Genomic DNA, 20,408 nt, shown 5'->3' with positions numbered 1-20,408 from the left:
TAACAGCTGAAAGTCAGTTTGGTTTATAATTTTGCTTGTTTGTTTTATGCAGCGGTGATGTTGTAAACTTCTTTGAAAAAGCGTCAACATTCTCTGAATAGGTGTAGTAAGCACTTTTCTCCCCACTCATGATTTAATAATCAATAATATACAACGAAATGAACTTTGAACTGCAAAGGGTAGTAGGGGGGGGGATGTGATCGCTTCAGATAGGGTTACCAAATTCAAACTAATCACCACTTAGCGTCAGCGTCTAGCGGTGCAATGTTTAACTGTTTATCGCCACTTAGCGTCTGGCGGTGCGATGTTAAACTGTTATTTTGGGAGAAAGTTATATGGGTTTGATTTTTCGATGCTAAAAAGGATAATTAACTTAAACTCTTTTATTTACCGTTTTTTTTTTCTATAGATGCCTACATTTTGAAAAACGAAATCTTTTTACATTCGATATGAGAATCATATTTCATTCTTTTTTCTAGCTAACTTCGCTTTATTTGGATGCAAATAAATGAAAAGGGTTCTTTATTTTTGTACTAAAGCTTATTTCAGGTTTTTTAAAGCGGAATTCCATTTTCTTTTATGAGTCAATAATTAAAATGCTGAATCGGTGGTTTATTTTTTATTTTAAATATTTATTATTATTATTATTTTTGCTTCAACTGTGTCCAGATATTAATGATATGTTTATCATAGGGCTCTAAAATGCAATTCTAAAATAATTTTATCCAAAATACTTATTTTACAAGCCGTTTTTATACTTTTGATGCCTTCACTTTGAGGATTGCAATCTCTTTGCATCCGTTATGGGAATCTGATTTTTTCGCAATTTTCGATGTTTAGTACGCTTAGTTAAGAAGTAAACAAATTAAATATTTTTTTTATTTTTGTAAAAATCACGGAATTTATAAGTTTTAAACGAAACTCTGTGCTCTTAAACAGTGTCTTGCGTTAAAAATTTAAATGCTGAACCCCTGACTGAATTTTTTTTTCTTACAGTTGTTTTAAATACTATAGAAATAACATTTCTTGTATAAGTTAACATGATGTAGAATGGTAGATAAATATTGATACTTGAGGGGTGCCCATCTCCCAGTGAGCGATGCCTCTCCCCCCCCCCCCCCCCAAATACTAGAAAAGTACTAAAGAATGATATTCTCAACAGAAAAGAGGGAAAACACTCAACTTTAACTGTCAATGATGCAGTTTCCACCATCTCAAGAGTCGAAACTTTCGTTTTTGCAAAAAAAAAAAAAAATTTTTTTTTTTTTGCAAAATTATTTGATTTTTCACAAAAGTATTTGATTTTTCACAAAATTATTTGATTTTTCACAAAATTATTTGATTTTTCACAAAAAACGAACCCAGTGAAAAATCCTGGACAGACCCCTGTTTTAGTAATTGAATTAAAGCATTTATAGCCCTTAATAATTTTTACACAAAATAGATTGAGTTGTGGCAGTATGTTTAACCAAAGAAGGGATTTAACACTTGAGTGTCTGAAACCCATAACTAAAGTAGTTCAAAAACTAATTTTATAAATAATGTGCAAATCTACATTTTTTAAGGGCTAGTCGAATAGCGGCTGTATTCAAGTATGGAATAATTTCACTTCTGGCATAAAAAAGGTTTGGCTTATATTCGGTGCTTACTTTCAGGATCTTAAGTTACATTTTATTCTCATGCAGGACAATTATTTTAATTATGCAATAAAATTTATGATGTGTATTTTTTTTTTTTTTTCAAAATTATTAAACTTTAATTTTTGAAAAAAAAGTGAAATTTCAGTGAAATAAAGTCAAAGAGAGTTACTTTTTATTTTACTTTCAGAAAAGACTGTTGCTCAAAATATGCCTTTAAACCAAGAAACAATATCGCATATTTATCAAATCATTGAATTCTTAGGAAGAGATATCAGTAAGTTAATTTATTATTTTTAAATATGTTTTTTTTTTTTTTTTTTTTTTTTTTTTTTTTTTTTTGTATTGTATTGTATGAAAGGGGAAACTTATGTATAATCACTGTTAACCCGTTCTTAACTTTTACAAAAACAATATAGTCCAACCAAAGTTGGATATGTTGAAGAACAAGCACATGTGCTGGAAATTGCTGAAACATTCACATTGAAGAACTGTTATTCTTTTCCCAAAATCTTGTGACAGAGAAGAGAAAATTGTATGCCACTGCCTTGGAGATTATACCTTAAAAGATTACATTATATTGCGTTTGCTGCTAAAGATGCAAAATTTCCGAAAATTTTGAGGTGGCAGAAAAAAGTTCTTTTTTTTTTTTTTTCAGTTTTTTTCCTATAAAAATGAAAAAACTGATTTTTTACAAATTATAATAGTTTACTGGTAGTTTTTTCTTAGCAAGCATAAAAAATGTTAAATATTTTGAATTATATATACAATCCATATTATTATTTCTTTTTAACAGGAATATATGCAAAATTTTTAATCCTGTTTAAAGATTAGTGCTTTGCTTTCTTTGTTCAAAAACTATCCAAATTATTCTAATCATCATTCAACCATTGATTTGAATAAAATGTGATTTTTGAAAATAGTTTAATACTTTTTTTTTAATTGTGAGATTTTAAACAGAAAGTTGATTTTTTTTCTTTTATTTTAACATGCCTTTATGTGTCTTTTATATATATCTGTGTGTGTGTGTGTACATTAGGGTGCATTAAAAAAACTTTTTTTTTCTGGAATTTTAAGTTGATAAAAAGTTGCCCCAACAGGCTCACATGTACAAAAAAAAATGTTCAAATTAAAAAATATTTAGGTCTCCCACATGAGGCCTAAAGTTTATAATTTATTACAAAAACAGCATTTTTTTTTCTGCATATTTTCTCAAAATTAAGGACATTTTAAAAAAAGTTTTCAAGTTGACTGATGTAAGCAATAAAGTTGAATTTTTGAACTTTTCACCTCTCTAGCCCTTTATTCTAAAAGAATGTTAATAGTAAAATTCTCCCTTACCCTCTAAATCAAAATAATGACTATGGAAATTACAAACAATTGAAAAAAAATGTAGAGGCTATTTCCAAAAGGTGAGGGTAGTATGAGAAATCGTGGTCATATTTGGTTTAAAGAAGTAATTTTTATGTAAAAATCAGCAGGAACAGTGTCGGAAGTATTTTTCATGCTTCACAATATAATTATTTTGTTCATAGTGGAATTCCTCATTTATGAGTATTGTGTGTATGCGACGGACCTAAATATGGCATAAAAGCAAAACTTTTTTACCAATAATATTCAACTTCATTGTTTAAATTAGTCAACTTGAAAGAACATAATGATGTCCTTAATTTTAAGAAAATATATAGAAACGACCCATTTTTTGTTGAAAATTATGAACTTTAGATCTTATGTTAGGGAAACCTAAATATTTTTTAAGGTTAGTAAAATTTTTGTAATAAATGTGGATCTGTAGGGGCAACTTTTTATCAACTTAAAATGATGAATTTCCTATAAAAGGATTTTTCTTACACCCTAGTGCAGTGGCTTCCTACTGTATATACAGAACAGTTTTTGTGCGAAAAGCAGCAAGTAATACTTTGTTAAGTACTTAACATAAAACTGGGACGTGCAACTTTTAAAACTTTTTTAACAAAAAAAGTATTAAAATGTAAATATTGTAAATTTCTGGATACTTTATTTTGTGCAAGTAATATTAAAATTTTCAATTTTTACACAATGGAAGTAAACCACTTTAATGGGGAAAAACTTTCTTTGCCAAAGTTTCTGGGGGTTTTCGAACTTGCTACAAATTTTTTGAATATATCATACATATCTGAGAAAGCAAAATATTCCTGATATTTTTTTTTTTATTTATTTTGACAATGCAGCAAAAAAAAAAAAAAGAACACTTTTTGTCTGCATCCTAGTTTTAAATGGGCAATTCTAACTAATTTTGGGTCGGAAAAAATAAAGAACATGTAAATGAATCTTTTTTATTACCTTTCATTTTCAAGATACACAAATGTCCACTGAAGAAAGATGCACAGCAACTACCCATTAATTTCAAGGTAAATTTAAAAAAATACTGTGCATTAAATGTAAATAATGTAATGAAGTAAGTCCTGCTTCATTAAACAAATTTTATTTTTCAGAAAGCAGCGGTTGCTTTTAGCCTATTGCAGTAAACCCTTTATTTTCAATTGCTTTTTGTACATCAAAGAAGGATATCTTGTAATAGTCCACTAGTATTTGGCGAACATTAATTCAGCTCAATGACCCTGAAAATTGCGATCCATTGCAGAGATATTTTGGTTAAACTTTTCCCCATGCTCATTTGTTCACAGCACCATAGTTTTTAGGCAAAGTATCCGGGGGGAAATGGAGTTTCAGATATGTGTATTGCACAAATTGTCACCAAACTTCTGTCAGAATTATTTAACCGACTGTGTTTTTAGTTCTCATCTTCTCCTCTGCTCAGAAATGCTTGTGACCATAGTAATATGAAAATACAAAGTATCTGCACATAGTTCAAAACTATCTGCAGGAATGAAAATCAACATGCAATGGGTTTGAAGATAATCAGTGTTAAATATGGATTATCATTAATAACTAGAAAATCGCCCATCAAGGTATGACAGGTGCAAATTGCTTCTACATTTGAACAAAACCATTGCTTGTTTGGTGATATTTTGATAGTTGAAATTTTAACCCTAAACTCCAGTAGATAGCCTTCATTGTTGACCATTTTTTGATTTCTTCATTCTCCTGAAATCTTACAAGTAAAACATTTAAGTTATCGGATCCAGTTCCACCTTGTCAAAATAAAGCATTTCCCTGCATGTCAAATATTACCAAAAATTGTTATCAAATTATCATGCTGTGGTGCAAGTTTCATTGTGAATGACGTCAGCATTACTCGATCATTGGCTATTATACACACAAACCTGTTTTTGTGCTGTGGATAGGGACCGTATGAGAAAAATTGCTTAGAAAAAAATTGTTCGAAACTTCACGAATAGCTTTAAAAAGTTGTTTTCGCAACACAGTAAAAAAAAAAAAAAAAACAAATTATGCGGTGGATAGGGACCACATAAAAAGTCTCACATAGAAAATAACCCAAAACTTTAAATGTTATTTAAAGTTTTGGGTGAGATGAGTATGAAGATATGAAATTTTTTCAATAATCTTTAAATGAACTCAAAATAAACCAAGTGATGATAATTTTTGCTGAGTAGTCAGACAAAATTTCCCGAATAAGGAAATTTTTGAGAGGTCACAGTGGGGCACCCATCGGGGCGCCTATATCGTCACTTAAAGATACTATCTCGCACTTGTTTTACAAATAATGTCATCAATTGAATCCCAATCTGATTCTAATTTTAATATACCGCACAAAAATAATTGGCGAAAAAAAATCGCTCAAAAAAAAAAGACCGCATAAAAACAGGTTTGAGTGTATATGAGGATAAAATCAGAATCTTATCAGTAAAACAGTTAAGGTGTCGGATCCAGTTGAGCCCTGTCAAAACTAAGCATTTCCCTGCATGTGAAATATAACCGAAAAATTTTATTGATTTATCATGCCGTGGAGAGAGTTTCATTGTGAATGACGTCAGCGTTACTGGATCATTAGCTATTATATATATATATATATATGAGGATTTTCAGCCAATGCACATATCTACAGCAAATGTATCTGCACATCATCAAATGTATACGGCAGGCTTTCGCCTATATTATCTAGCTATGCTTGTGATACACCCTTAAAGGATCCTAAGGTGTTTTTCTTTTCCCCTCCAAAATTTTTATCAAAAATGGTAATCTTCATAGGGCCGTTAAAAATTCTCTTTTTAGCCTTAGTTTCAATAAATTTAAGAAATTTTCCTCTAAGGTATTAGAATATATTCTTTGTTCACAGCTTTTACGAAATTTTTCATAAGTCCATTTGTGTTTTATATAGTGAGATTCCCTACCCCAACCAGGGGTTGAAGTTAAAAAGATGGTCAGTCCCATGGAGAGGTGCTTCTATCTACTGGAAGGGAAAAAAAAAAAGAGCATTAGTGAGATTTTATTCCCCCCAGTTGGCTCTGTATCTTGAAACCTAGAGCTAACCTCAATTTTTTACTCCAACTTTTGCGTTTAGTAAGATCCCAACGAAACATAAATGTGAAAAAGAAGCCAAGTTCGGTTGAAATGAGGTGCTTTAAAGATGGTGTCATCAACAAAAAAAGCTCAGATCTAAACAGTTACAAAGTTCCATACCAGTTCCCACAGAAGTTGTATTTTCCCATGTTCTTCAATTCATTTGGAAAACATTTTTTTACTTGCTTTGATAATGGATTTTAAACTTGCGGCAAGTTGTAGTCATCACTATTTTTTTTTTTTCAAACTTGCCAAGTTTTAAATCCAATATCAAAGAAAGAAAAATGTTTTCTAAATGAATTGAAGAACATGGGAAAATCCAACTTCTATGAGGAACTGCTATGGAACTTGGTAACTGTTTAGATCTGAACTTTTTTTGTCGGTGACACCGTCTTTCCCGCACCTCATTTCAACCAAACTTGGCTTCTTTTTCACATTTATGTTTTGTTGGGATATCATTACTTTCTTAAAAGCTAAATCAAAGGTTATGTTCTAATTTAGACAGTTATAAATGCAAAAGTGTATATTACAAATATATGATTTCCTTTTTTTTCCCTGCTGTTACGGTGCACTGGTTTGCAGTTTCTTTTTATTAGAAGTTATAAAGATATTTTGATAACTGGGGACTTGGCGCGATCGCCAATTTTGGGCAATTAATCATCTGTTTTCCCATTTATCATCAAGGCCAACGTACATTAGCTCTTAGTCTTTGGCTTCCTCAAATTTGTCAATTAGGAAAATTGCTAAGACTCATTTAAAAATCTGTCTGGAGTTTCTTTATTGTTCGGGGGGATTATCATAACGTAGATCTTAAAATATGCAGAATTTGAAAATATTTCTCAATTGTTGAAATTATTGCTGCCATTTTTGCTCCTCCTGTAAAATTTTGCATTTAATTGAGATCTAAAGTTTTTATAAAATTTTAAAGCCGGTTATTTTTGATTTTAAAGGCTTAGCCCTAGATTTGCAATTTTAACTATTTGATGGATCATTTTTCATTTTAGCAGAACTTAAAGTATTGTTTCAAGCCCCATTTTGGTTAGAAATTAAATTGTTAATTTAAAACTTCAACAACCTTGTTTTGGCTACGCTTGACGAGCCCTTTTGTTTTGATTTATTTGGCGAAATATTTTGCAATCGGGCGGAGAAGTTATTATGCCGTGATGCTCATAAAAAAAAACGTAGTTTTTTGCTTTTTAATGTAGTTTTTTGACTTTTTAGATTTTTCCCTTTACATATGCAAGAAAATCTATCTTTAAGCCAAATTTCAAGTATGTGAGACACTTGGAAGTTCGTAAACATTTTGATGAGTGAGTGAGTGAATGAGTCAGTATAAAAAATGACACTTTTCAGATAGTAATAATTCCATAACTATAACAGGTACATTCATGAAATTTAGGATTATTGGTCTGCTAGGCAGCTCTATAACACAGACAAAATTTCAAACACGTAGATTTAATAGTTTTTAAGAAATAAGGGAGTCAAAAGTAGCTTGAAATGGTTCATGTAAGATACACACTGGCAGATGTGTCACCTGATTTCTGAACTTGACTGATACACTGCCGAGTGTCTAAATAAAATACTTTGGAAATAACTTTTTGAGCTGAGTGCATTTTCGGTGTTGGGTAGTGCTATTATCTTGTATGTTAGTTAAAATATGGAATTTCATATGGTTTGATTTTTCTACTCAATAATTTATTTTATTATAACTTTTTTTTAATTCATTATCAATTTGTCTTTCATCTTAGATGTTTGTAAAGAAGGTTTATTTCGAAAAACTGGTAACATCGTTCGACAACAGGAGCTCAAATCTTTGCTTCGCAGTGGGGAAAATATTGAATTTGGTTCAACTTTGTTTACTGTTCATGACTGCGCATGTGTATTGAAAAGTTTTCTTGCTGAACTTCCTGAACCATTGTTATCCGAAGCTCATTATTCAGCTCATTGCCAAATTACTGGTAACTTTCATATTTAATTCCACATAATATTGTTCATGTTTTACTTTCAAAACATGCCCTCAATTAATTTTACTTTGTTTTAAAATTTTGTTTTTGTGAACTACAGAGTACTACCTGGAAAATCATGATTTTCTGTGCGCAATGCTCAAAAATCACAGATTTCGAACTCTAGAACTTATCGCACTTCAGCAACACAACTCAAAATTTTGGAAAAATTTGATAACTGTTGATTAATAATCTGTAAATTTAATATTCTTTCTTGCCTAGAACTCGCACTGCATAACTGGTGAATGATGGCACAATATTATCAAATGATGCTATCAATATGGATACTTTATTAAAATTTCATAATTTAAAAGAAAAATTTTCCAAGTTTAAGTATACATTAATAATTTGGAAAACACATCTTAATTTTTTTCACATATTGTTTATGCATTTTAGAATCCGATTGCATCTGCTTCTATAAAACAAGTTCGTTTTTATTTAGTACTTCTATTAATTGCACGTTCTACCTCTAAAATGAAAGTTTTGTCAAATGATGCATGTTCAACAATTAGGCTTGAATAACAGAAAAAAAATATTGTAGAGTTTCACATCAAAATTATGATTCTTAAATTTTGTTATCGGCAGATCAAAAAGTACTGAATAAATTAAATGCATCCTCCATTAATACATCCAAAATCCTTGATTATCTTCTACTGGCAGTGCAATAAAAGAGATAAATGGCCATAGAATAATCAAAAGGAGAATATTTTACCTTAAAGCAAATACAAATACAAAAGTGACGACCAGCAACAGACTCGGGGCCCAGCTAGACTGGTCCTAGTCAATTTACAGTCCCCAGTGAAGATCAATGGCCCTCTTAAAACTATCTACTCCCTTGCTCCCACCTCTTCCGGTAAACTGTTCCAAGGTTCCACTACCCTGCTAAAATAATAATTTTTCCTAACCTCCATGTTAGCCTGAGATTTAAATAGCTTAAAACAATGACCCCTTGTCCTGTTTTCAGTGCTAAACTTCAGCCCCGTAACCTCTTTCATTTTAATAAATTTAAACAACTGAATCATGTCCCCTTGATCTCTTCTTGCTCAAGACTGTACATTTTCAGCCTTCTAAGCCTGGAATCGTAGTCTGAGTGAGAAAGTCCATTTATTAGCCTTGTAGCTCACCTTTGAACCCTTTCCAATACATTAATGTCTTTCTTAAGATAAGGAGACCAAAACTGAACAGCATACTCCAAATGAGGTCTTACCAAACTTCTATATAAGGGCAGAAGAACTTCTTTAGATTTGTTTGAAATAGATCTATTGATAATCCCAAGTATCTTATTGGCCTTGTTACTAGCAGTGCTGCACTGTTGGCTAAACTTTAAATCCTGACTTATTAAGACCCCCAGATCAGTAACTTTGTCTGCCTGACTAATGACTGAACCTTGCAAATAATAACTTGTACACTTATTTCCATGCCCTAAATGTAGCACTTGACATTTCCCAACATTAACAGCCATACCCCATTTATCAGCCCACTCCGTAATATGATCTAGATCCTCTTGCAGCTGATTTGCTTGTTCTTCATTTTCTACAGTCCCCATAAGTTTGACATCATCAGCAAAACAATTCATGTTCCCAGAAATATTTTTGTGAATATCGTTCATAAAGACAATGAACAAAACAGGCCCTAACACTGATCCTTGAGGAACCCCGCTTAAAACCTCACTCCAATTAGAATAATTTCCCCTTACAACTACCCTTTGTTTCCTTCGGGTCAGCCAGTTTTTTACCCAAATGAAAGTTTTCCCTCCTATTCCTATATCAGCTAATTTGCTAAGTAGAGCAACATGTGGTACCTTATCAAAAGCTTTTTGAAAATCAATGTAAACAACATCTACAGGCTTCTTATTGTCCAAAGCCATGGTAACTTTGTCATAGAAATGTAATAAATTAGTTGCACAAGATTTTTACCTTTCCTGAAACCGTACTGAAAACTAGTCGATAGATTATTAGTCTCTAGAAAATTTACTATCTTAATTTTTATCAATGTTTCAAAAATGTTGCAAACCACCGAAGCTAGACTCACAGGTCTATAATTTCCTACACTCCCTTTAGACCCTTTCTTGAACAGCGGTGTAATGTTAGCCAGCTTCCAGTCCTCTGGCACTTTCCCCAAGTTATAAGAAGCATTGAAAATATTTACGATTACATCTGCTAATTCCTCCGCACATTCAACTGAAATTTTTGGATAAATACTATCAGGTCCCGGAGCCTTAGTCTCTTTAAAACAAAGCATTTTGTTTATTCAGTCGAGAGGAAAAAATGGCAACAGATCTTTGTTTTAACTGTGTTTATTCACACTAATTTAAATTGAGCTCATTGGCAAACGATAAATTTCCAATTTGATTTTGTTGTTCCATTAGGCTTAAAAAAATTTATTACTTTTTTTTCAAAGATTTTACAGCCTTGGTTTTTTTTTTTTTTTTTTTTATTTTTTTAATTTGTAGGAAGTAAATCAACATTAGGGATATTTTTTGCGGGCTTTCAAATGGGACTTGAGTCAAGAAAATCGGGCAATTATTTTAGGTGGAAACAGCCATTTAATGCCTTTTTCGGCTCCTAGAACAGTGCGGTACTTTTTTGATGTTTGAAAACTCACCTACATTCCTTCTCTAGTACCCAAGTACCTCCCTGCCGAATTTGGCAAGATCTGACGTAAACTGTGGATTTATATAGGGAACATACATACACACATACATATATATATTTTGTTTTAATTATATAGATGAAATTCTACGACCTGGACATTAACAATTTTTTGTTTACTATTTTTAACCCTTCAGATGTTTCATTGTGTATTTGAAAACCTACACACTCATCATTTTGCCACGCCTACTCCAAAAGTTAAATCCATCTGCCTTGTTGATTCCCCCTCAATACTACTCATAAAAATAATTATTAATTTCTGTTGATATTTATCCTAAATGTATGGAGATATTAAAAAATAAAATTGGTCTAAAAAGTTAACTATGTTTAGGATAGAGATCAAATATAAAAATCAAGGAATTTTCAAGTCGTTAAAGGTCGTAAAATATTTTAATTTGAAAACTTTTCCAGTATTTCTAAGCTTTCCTGAAAATTCGCTGCTCATATCAAGTAACTTAGTCATTAAATAAATCCTTTAATATAATTTACCTTTTAATATAATGATAAAACACTAAATGGCAACATTTTTAAAATAACTGTGTTTGAGATTTCAATATTTTTGCACCCTGCTAATATTTTAATTTTGCAGGACCAAAGTTATTTTGATATATGCAAGTTTTAGATGACTACTTTTGTTTTAAATTCCAATAACTTATATAGTTAGTATGAATTTAATTTTAGTAAGTGATAAATTGTTGGTAGTTGCATATTTTATGAAATACTGCTAGCTTTTAAAATACATTCAATTTTCTTTTCATTTATTTTTAAACTAAAATATGTATTTAAAAAAATCTTGAAACAAAAAGTATTTCATGTTAAAACTGGCTTTCAAGGTTTGCTATTCACCAGTAGTATATCATTTTACGTGGCTGAAAGAATATTGTGCCAAAAAATAATAATAATAATAATGAATGTGTTTGCATGTAAATTCTTAACTGGGGAATTTTCATATGATCTGTAAACTGAAAAACTTGAGGAGGGGGGAGGTTAGTCTTCTTTTTAACACTTGGACATGAAAATTAGAATTTATTTGCCAAACGAAGCACTTGGATATTAAATTGGGCAGTATTTTAATTTCTGAACATTTACATCATATGAAATGGTGAATATATCTTTAAAAAAACTAATTAAATTAATCTGGTATAAAATAAAATGCACATAACAGTTTAAAAGTTTTAAACAAATATTTGGTATTCTGCAAACTTTGGGTTTTCCTTGCATACCTAGTAATTTATAAAGTTAATTTGCAGTAAATGTTAAACATTCTTTTCAATTTCATTAATCTACTTTCCTCATAAGCCTACAAAATTTTCATTTTCATAGTTTTATGTCATTATAAACTAATGCAGTCAAACCTCGTTATCGGTACACCTGGATGTCACGTCAGTTTACCGAACTTATGGCATAAATCCTAATGTTGAGTGACTTCGGCTTTTACAATTATTGTGAAACTCCGGTTACCACAGCACTTTGAGCTGCTTAGACCAGTCTCAAGGGGGTTGTGATAACGAAGTTGGACTGTAGTATGTTTCATAACTCAAGCTTGATTTTTACTGTAGATGTACAATTTTTATCTCTGTTAAATAATTTGTATATTGCAACTTAGAATATGTAGGATGTATAAATTTGAAGAAAAAAAAATTGTATCTGTTGCACTTAAATGCATTTGAATCATGCAGCAAACTAAGCTTTCTTGTGCTAAACGTTATTGTTTTGTTTTTACTAAATTAGCAAAAACATTCCAATCAATAAAAACGTTTAACATGTACTATCTTCTAGTAGTTAACCATATTTTGTAAACTTCTTTTTTGTTATTTGTTACAAATAAAAGAAAATCTACAACATATTACAAAAACATTAAAAAATGTGCCTATATATTTTATAAATATATATAATATGCTGATTTTTTCCTCAGATATGTATAAAGAAAATGTGCCTTCTAGTCAACAAAAAGTTATGTATCAGAAACAAGTCAAGTCGACTCAGTTACTCCTCTTATTATTGCCTCCTGATAATTACTGTCTTCTGAAATATCTACTCCTGTTGCTGAGTCAGATACAAAATTCTCAAGATAAAAATAAAATGACGTCTTGTAATTTGGCTACATTATTTGCTCCACATATAATTTGCCCTAGAAAGGTATTTATGCATTCATATATTCTATTACCTGTAAATTACATTAAAGATAAATTCAAATAAAGAAGTAATGTTTCAGTTTCTTTTCAGAAACTGGACTTTTAAAAATGAACTTTAGAGATTTAGAATCAAATGTGTTTTGAATGCAATAGGGGGGTTCAGATGAAGATGTACCAAACATCCCAACAACGTAACCATTAACATATTTGTATGTTGCTATGGGAGAACTTAGCAAGGCATCTAGGGATGCGATTAGAGTTTCCAGTGTTAATCGAATTATGCTCAGATGCTCGCTTGCGCTGGAGACATCAGAGGCTCTTTACAAAGAGCAGCGTCCAGTTGACTTTTTGTTTGTTTGTTTGTTTTTTAAACATACAAGGTCTACTACTTCTTGAATTTCTGGAGCACAGGAGAAACATTAACTCCAAACTGTCATGTGAGACACTCTAAAACCTACATAGGTTTATCAAGAATATCCTTCTTTAATGCAAAGTCCACTTGAGTTAAGCTGGTTTAAGTATGAATAAAATCAACCTGCAGACGGTTTGAAACTATGACCACCAAAATTTTGCTCTCTAAATAAATAATGAAAATAACTGTCAACATGGCAATATCAACTTTGGTTAAGTAGGGGGGGGGGGCATTTCATGGTATTTGTGACATAAGGGTGTCTGTAACAAAACTTGTTAAAAAGCAAAATTTTTATATACAGTCGAGTCCCGACTTACGTGAGGGATGCTTTCCAAGACCCCTCGCGTAAGTCAAAATTTCGCGTTTTAGAAAAAGGTATGTGCAAAAACTTCTATAAATATACCTAATTATTTAAGACACTTGTAAACACCACCTCTAACTGTTAAAAACCATTTCTTAACTCAGGGCTTCCAAATGGTCCGCTTTTCCCACCAAAGTCCGTTTTTTAGGGTTAAGTCCGTTTTCGTCCGCTTTTTAGTACTTTGGTTCGTTTAGTCCGCTTTTCTGTTGTTTTTACTTAAAAATCAGGTTTTAACAGTTTTCATTATGTTAAAATATAGTGAGTGCTGACTTTTGTTACGCTCAAAATTACAGTATATTTTTGGAATCTGTGTGCATTGGACTATTAAGGGTCCCAAGGGGGAGGGGGACTTTCCTTGCCCCTTGTGTTATCTCTACTCTTCATAGATAACACTTTTGTTACTAGGTTTATTGCACTTGTTTGTGTCCCGTCTCTCAACAGAGATGCAGCTACTGGAGAATTGCTAGTTTTTCCTTCATTCTCAAAAATTTGGGTATTCTTTTGACTTGACAGTTTAAGAAGAGAAAGGTCCCACCACTGTATGATCTACAGTGAAGATATAATTCCCAAAAATATGTAAGCTTATGAATTCAAAGATATCTGCTAAAAGAAACTTAGTTTTGAAATTTAGCTTAGGTCTTTGGATTCATAGGATCACATAATTGGCATTGAAAAATAGTTCCTTCTTGTAACCTCAAAGCATATAACTGCAGTTATTTGCAATTTTGTGCTTTATAACGCAGTTTTATACAATCTAACCTTTACGAAATGCATTTATTTCTTATGATTAACAATAATTAATATTTTTGGAATCTGAACCCCCGAAACCCCTCTTTTTTATATCATAGACAGTTATTAGCTTGCAGATAATTTTGAGTTGTGGTGCGCAGATACTTTATATTTTTATCCGACTCTTGTGATAAGGAATTGTATCGTTAAAAATCATTGTTATGGTTAATTAATGAATTATCTTCACGGATTTAGCAGCAGGCAGCTAATTTGCTTTTTGGTGCTTCCCTGGGTTTAACTATGAATGGTCCTCCCAAGGTCCTCTTTTTAATCCTAACTGGTCATCTTTAGTCCCCTTTTTGATTGAAAGTAATCTTCTTTTACCCTTTTCTATGGCTAAAATGTGTTGGGAGCCCTATTAACTATACATTACTGTTTCTTACATAAAACACTGAGTTTTTTTTTTTGTTTAAAAAAAAAAAAAACTTTTATTCAACATAAAATACTGCTACAATGCACAAAATCAATGATCAATGGAAAAAAATACATAAGATAAACCAGTACGGTTTGTATAGTATGTAGTAAGAAAATCATATGCACTACATTGTACTGTACAGTAGATCCAGTAATGATATTTGTAACTTTAAAAATTGAAGATGATGATTTATGCTGTGTGATCTCAAACAGTTATTCTTATATATTGTTATATACAGTACAGTTGCTTCATTAGCTCTTTTATAACGTTTCCATCTGTGGCAACACCCCTCTTCCTGGTTTCTTAAATTCACAATACAAAAGCAGCTTCCATTTTCATAATTTTTGCATTTTGTTTGCTACCAAATGGTACGACTTTGAGGGTCACAGATTTGGACGAAATTCTGGATTTAGGTTAGTTCGCTCTAGATATGAACCCAGGGAAAGCGGTTTGACTGCATAGGCCCTAGTCCAACTGCAATTTGGGTCCAAAGTTGCTAGTTGAGTTTAGACAAACAATGGTTTTTCATCTGAAATTAAACTTTTTTTTTTTACTCTTTTTCTTGCAACTGCAATGCAGTATGAGCCAAACGAATGCATTCACAACATAGAATTAATCCCCCTCCCCGACCCCTACGCTGTACTGACAAGAGACGACGAATGTGTTGGGAGGGCAAATACTATGCCAAAGTTTCAAATTTAAATGAAAGCGTCATTGCAATTCTGGAGTCCCGGAACACAGTCTGGTTCATACAGCAAGAACTTTAAGGTTAGGAATTTGGATAAACTTCTAGATTTAGGTCAATTCGTACTAGATATGAGCCCAGGTAAAATATTTTGAATGCATAGGCAATAATAGTTCAGTTGCAAGGAGGGACTAAATTTGCTTGTTTGGCTCCGGAATTAGTGCTAGGCAATAGTGTTTTCTTCGGAATTTGAAGCTTTGGCACAATATTTTCTTGCCTAGCATCTTTCGCGTCTCTTACTGGTGTTATGTAAGGGCTGGCGAATTTATTCTTTATTGTGAATGCATTCAGTTGGGTGATACTGCAATGCCATAGCAAGAACAGAAGGGGGAGTTCAATTTCAAAGGAGAAGTCATAGCTTTTCTGAAGCTAAACTGGCAACTTTGGACCTCCATTGTGGCCGAAATAGGGCCTATGCAGTCAAACCGCTTCACCTGGGTTCATATTTCACGAACTGACCTAAATTCGGAATTTCGTCCAGATCCTTGACCCTCAAGGTTGTGCTGTTTGGTAGTTAGATACTACTCGGTGAACTTTTACGGATTTTCTTTTCTTGATTTTTAATAGTACATATGGAAGATTCACTCATACCTAATTGTCGTGCTACCTTCGACGCATTTTATAGTAGTTTAAGCACATAATCTTTATCTTTTCTTTAATTGTCAGAAACTTTCTCTTTTTCTTTCAATCTTCACAAACTTTAGATGAAACAGCACTCTTAGATGTCATTATATTTCATCAGCTTTCACATTTAGAATGACAGAAATAAAAGGAAAACGAGGAGTAGAGAGTTATTTGTACAAGCAATGTTTAGACCAGTACGGCACTAGTAACTTCCGCTATCAGTGATGCTACAGGGATGAGGTTCATTCACAAAAAAAAAATAAATTAGCAAAGCCGAAACTTACGCATAACGATTTACTTTGAAAATTTTCGTGTTGCGGGCAAGGAATTTTCCTTAGGTCTAAAATTCTTTACTAGTGAAAAAATTGCGTTATAGCCATTTCGCGTAGGTCGGATCGCATTGTAGCGGGAGTAGACTGTATATTGAAAAAGCACATGTCATATTTTTTTTTCTTTATTTACTTCATATTATCCATCCTTCATATAATCACAATTAAAACATCAAAAACAACAACTTTTATCGTTACCGACTCTACATTGAATTTTTCTTCAGCAGTGACTTGAACTAAATTTCAACCTAAAACTGGTGCTTGGGACAAGTAAAGTAAAAGATTATCTGAAATAGATATAATAATTTTAATCAAAAAGTGCATTCGTTAAAAAATTATAGAAAATGGTGATCATAAAGTCCCTAACAATAATTAGAAGAAAAGTTTTTTAAATTTTTGTATTTATGCATTTTATATCACTAAATTTAATATTTTCTACTTTCATCTAAGGTGTTATGATATTCTAAAATAAGTTTCATGAAAATTTAAATTCAGTATTTTTTATTAATTTTCTAAATTTGGTTATGGACTGTACATTTAGCAACTGTTTCAACATAGCTCTTTCTTTACCAAAATGCTTGAACAGCCTGCACAGAAAAAAAAGAATAAAAGTATCCCTTTAAAGGGAATTACAACTTATACTTTAAAAAAAACTGACTTTTAGAAGAATTTTGACTGCACAAGTGTATAGGGGGAGTCAGGGCACATTGGTCTGTGGCTCTCTTCTTTTCTTTATCTCATCATAAAATTCAATTAGTAGTTTTATTTTCTAACATGAGTTACATTAAATATTTCTTATCATCCCAGACAATTTTCAATTCATTGACTTTTTTCCCATTAATATTTTAAGATAACTTTGAAGTGAATCAACCTGCCACAGTTCCAGGGTTTTAATGTCAAAATATTATCCAACATTTGTACCAAACAAATGTTTTGTGATTAGAATCAAAAACCAAAGTTTAAAGATCAATGTAATTAAAATTGACCAACATCTTACACTTTTTCAAGAATCAGCACAATTTGTGTTTTTAGCAACTTCACTATTGCCAATACTAGAGTATTACTTTTTTAATTGTTCTAAAAGTTTTTGTGGGTTTTCTAAAAGCGAACCAACATAACCCAGGTTCTTGGTCTAAAAAAAGTTGTCCTGATCTTTTTCTTTACAACAAAAAATAACCTGCTAATACTTAAGAACTAAAAGATCTTATTTTAGGAGAGGAATTCAATTCATTGCTTCATTTTTCATGAAAACCATTTAAAAAAAATAAAGTTGCTTTGCCAAAATAAGTTTCTGAAATTTGTTCAAAATAACTTAACTGTATGGTTTCATTATAGGTATTGTAGAACTATAGGTGCTACTTTTTGTTGGTCGTAAATTTAAAAAAAAAATGTATTAAAATTATCAAGGCCGGTCTAACGAGTCCAAATTTTCCCTATTATCTTATGGGATGTTGACTGATCTAGTGGTCCTGAATTTCAGTCTATTTTCAGTGTGACATGTGAAAACTTTCCAGTATGAAATACCAGTACATATTGTACAAAAAAAAAAAAAAAAAAAAACATTATCGCATTGAAATAAAGGAACAAAGTAAGGCATGTCAGATGTCTTTTAGTACATTAATATTAGGGCCATTAAACAAAAATAAAAGATCTTTCGTGCCATACATGACCGATCATACATTTAATTAATTAAATGCAATTATTTGAACCGAAAATGAACAAAATTCTGTAGCTTAAAAAGATATGTGATTCCTGTAGCAAAAAATGTTGCCTTTTTAAATTGAATTAACAAAAAATTCAACTTACCTTTAAAATGCAATTTAAAAAATTTTGGCTTTAAAACATCTTTTTCCTAACATGTCCCGCCCCAATTAATTTATCCAGAAATTTCGATTTATCGAAGATGGGGTCCAGTATTGATCACTTCAGATAACCAAGGTTCTACTATAAAAGTCAAATTGTTAGTAAAATTTGTATTAAAACCTATCATTTCTAATAACAAATTCAAGACTGAAGAAATCAACATATCACTTGGTCTGTTCCAACAGGAGGCTACCTTCAATCTGGTAACCCCCACCCCCTAGAGCTTGGGTGAACCTCCCCAAAATATCCCACAGACCCTCCCCCCCCCCCACTCCCCCGTAATATCAAAAACCTCTTCGAAAAAATGAGAAAAATACCCCTCAAAAAAAACCCTAAAAAACTTCAATGGCACAGTCTGCGGCATGCCCCCCCCCCAGGTGGGCATACCTCACATATATGATGAAGAAATAGCCATAACAGTTGATTCTATCATTGTAACTATTAAACAATGAAGTAGTATTGTTGTTAAAGTAAGACAAACTTTTGTCGGATGTCTTTTCATCCATAAGCTCATTATTTTTTGCATTGAAAAAGGCATTCCCTGTAACGCCGAAACACGTGTCTGCTGTAATTTACAAATTTGTGCTTCTTCTAACGTTGTTTTGTCTTACTTTACTGTTCAGCACAAAGGTATTTATTTATCTGAGTATTGTTGTTGTTTACACTCTATAAACAATAATTCAAACAGTACTCAAACGTGACAAATCTGTAGAGTCCGTAACATGTTTATAAACATGCAGTTCCTTAGTAAATAATTCTGTAAAAAAATATTTGTTACCTTTTTAAAAATTATTTTGGTGCTTAAATGTATTATAGAGAAACTGAGACATAGTAGAGAACCTTCATTAGGTAAGAATAGTTATTACTTTCATAGAAAATTTGAAGATAGTTTAAGCAAAAAATTTTATCTCTTTTTGAGTGTAGAGTCCGTAACATGCTATATATCTTCCTATATCTTTAGAAATTCAACACAAATCTAAGCTTTTTTCAATGCTATGACATAAATACACATAGGACTAATAATTTACAAACAATTTAACTTTACTATTTGCACTAATCATGAGTAGGAGGCTAAAACATCCTTTTGAAGTGTAGAGTTCGTTACAGCCAAATACTGTGAAATGCCCCGAGAAGAAGATGCAAATTATCATTGCTCAATAAAAAATAAAAAAAAGGTTTGTTGTAATCTTTACAAGTTCTTCTTTATTTCTTTTGCCTCATGTGATCCATGAGGATTTCATAGCTCTATTTTTATGCAATATTTTAACTAATTTGTTTTTAAAAAAGCTGAAAAAAATCATACTTAAAATGGAAATTGCGAAGAAGTCAAAATGTATGAAAAGCTTCCATGTCCAGTACAAAGTTGAAGGTATAAACTAATTTCGTCTTAGAAGCAGAAATTAATGAGAGAAACATGAAAAATTATTACATCATCCAAAAGGTTCAACAAAAATCAAAAATTTTCAATTACCCCCTCCCCCTCCATGTACACCAGATATCCTCCATATCAACACCGGATAACTACCCTAACAGTGCCGGACATCCTGCAAAAATCTGCCTGATATCCTGCCATGAGGAGAGTGGTCAGATAGGATATCTCTGGATACCGGATAGTAAAAAAATCAGCTTGATAGGCTGGTTACCAGATTGCTACCGGATGTCCGGTACATCCCTACCTGTAACTATTGGATACCACGGCATCCGGTCCTAATCTGATACATGGTACCACGGTACCTTCCAGCACTGGTCTTTAAAGCAGCACTCGATCTCAGCCAAATCTAACTCTCGTTTTTCTCAGAGCGTGAACCACACTGGTTCACTCTTGACCGCAGTAAATCTCACTCTCTACTCTTCCTCGCCCGACATGGTGAAGCTCTCGCTGCCACATTGGCGCTGGCAGCTTTACCGCAGGATCTGTTGTCATGCAGTTGGGTAGGGGTTCAACAGCTAGCCTCTACGTAACTGCACAACGCTTCACGG

General features: G+C 32.0%; 1 protein-coding gene across 1 annotated transcript in view; it reads left to right on the top strand.

Moving 5' to 3' along the window:
* Window positions 1-20,408, top strand: part of LOC129221950 (rho GTPase-activating protein 19-like) — a 64,062-nt gene that overhangs the window by 2,420 nt on the left and 41,234 nt on the right. Inside the window, exons 2-4 of the mRNA XM_054856348.1 lie at window positions 1,828-1,914; window positions 7,850-8,059; window positions 12,671-12,894. Of these exons, the coding sequence (XP_054712323.1) occupies window positions 1,828-1,914; window positions 7,850-8,059; window positions 12,671-12,894 (521 nt within the window). The remainder of the gene's footprint in view (window positions 1-1,827; window positions 1,915-7,849; window positions 8,060-12,670; window positions 12,895-20,408) is intronic.

The sequence above is a fragment of the Uloborus diversus genome, chromosome 1 (genome assembly GCF_026930045.1).
Source record: "Uloborus diversus isolate 005 chromosome 1, Udiv.v.3.1, whole genome shotgun sequence".
Classification (NCBI taxonomy): domain Eukaryota; kingdom Metazoa; phylum Arthropoda; class Arachnida; order Araneae; family Uloboridae; genus Uloborus; species Uloborus diversus.
Note: the sequence above shows the minus strand (reverse complement) of the source record. Positions and strands in the feature narration are given on the sequence as shown.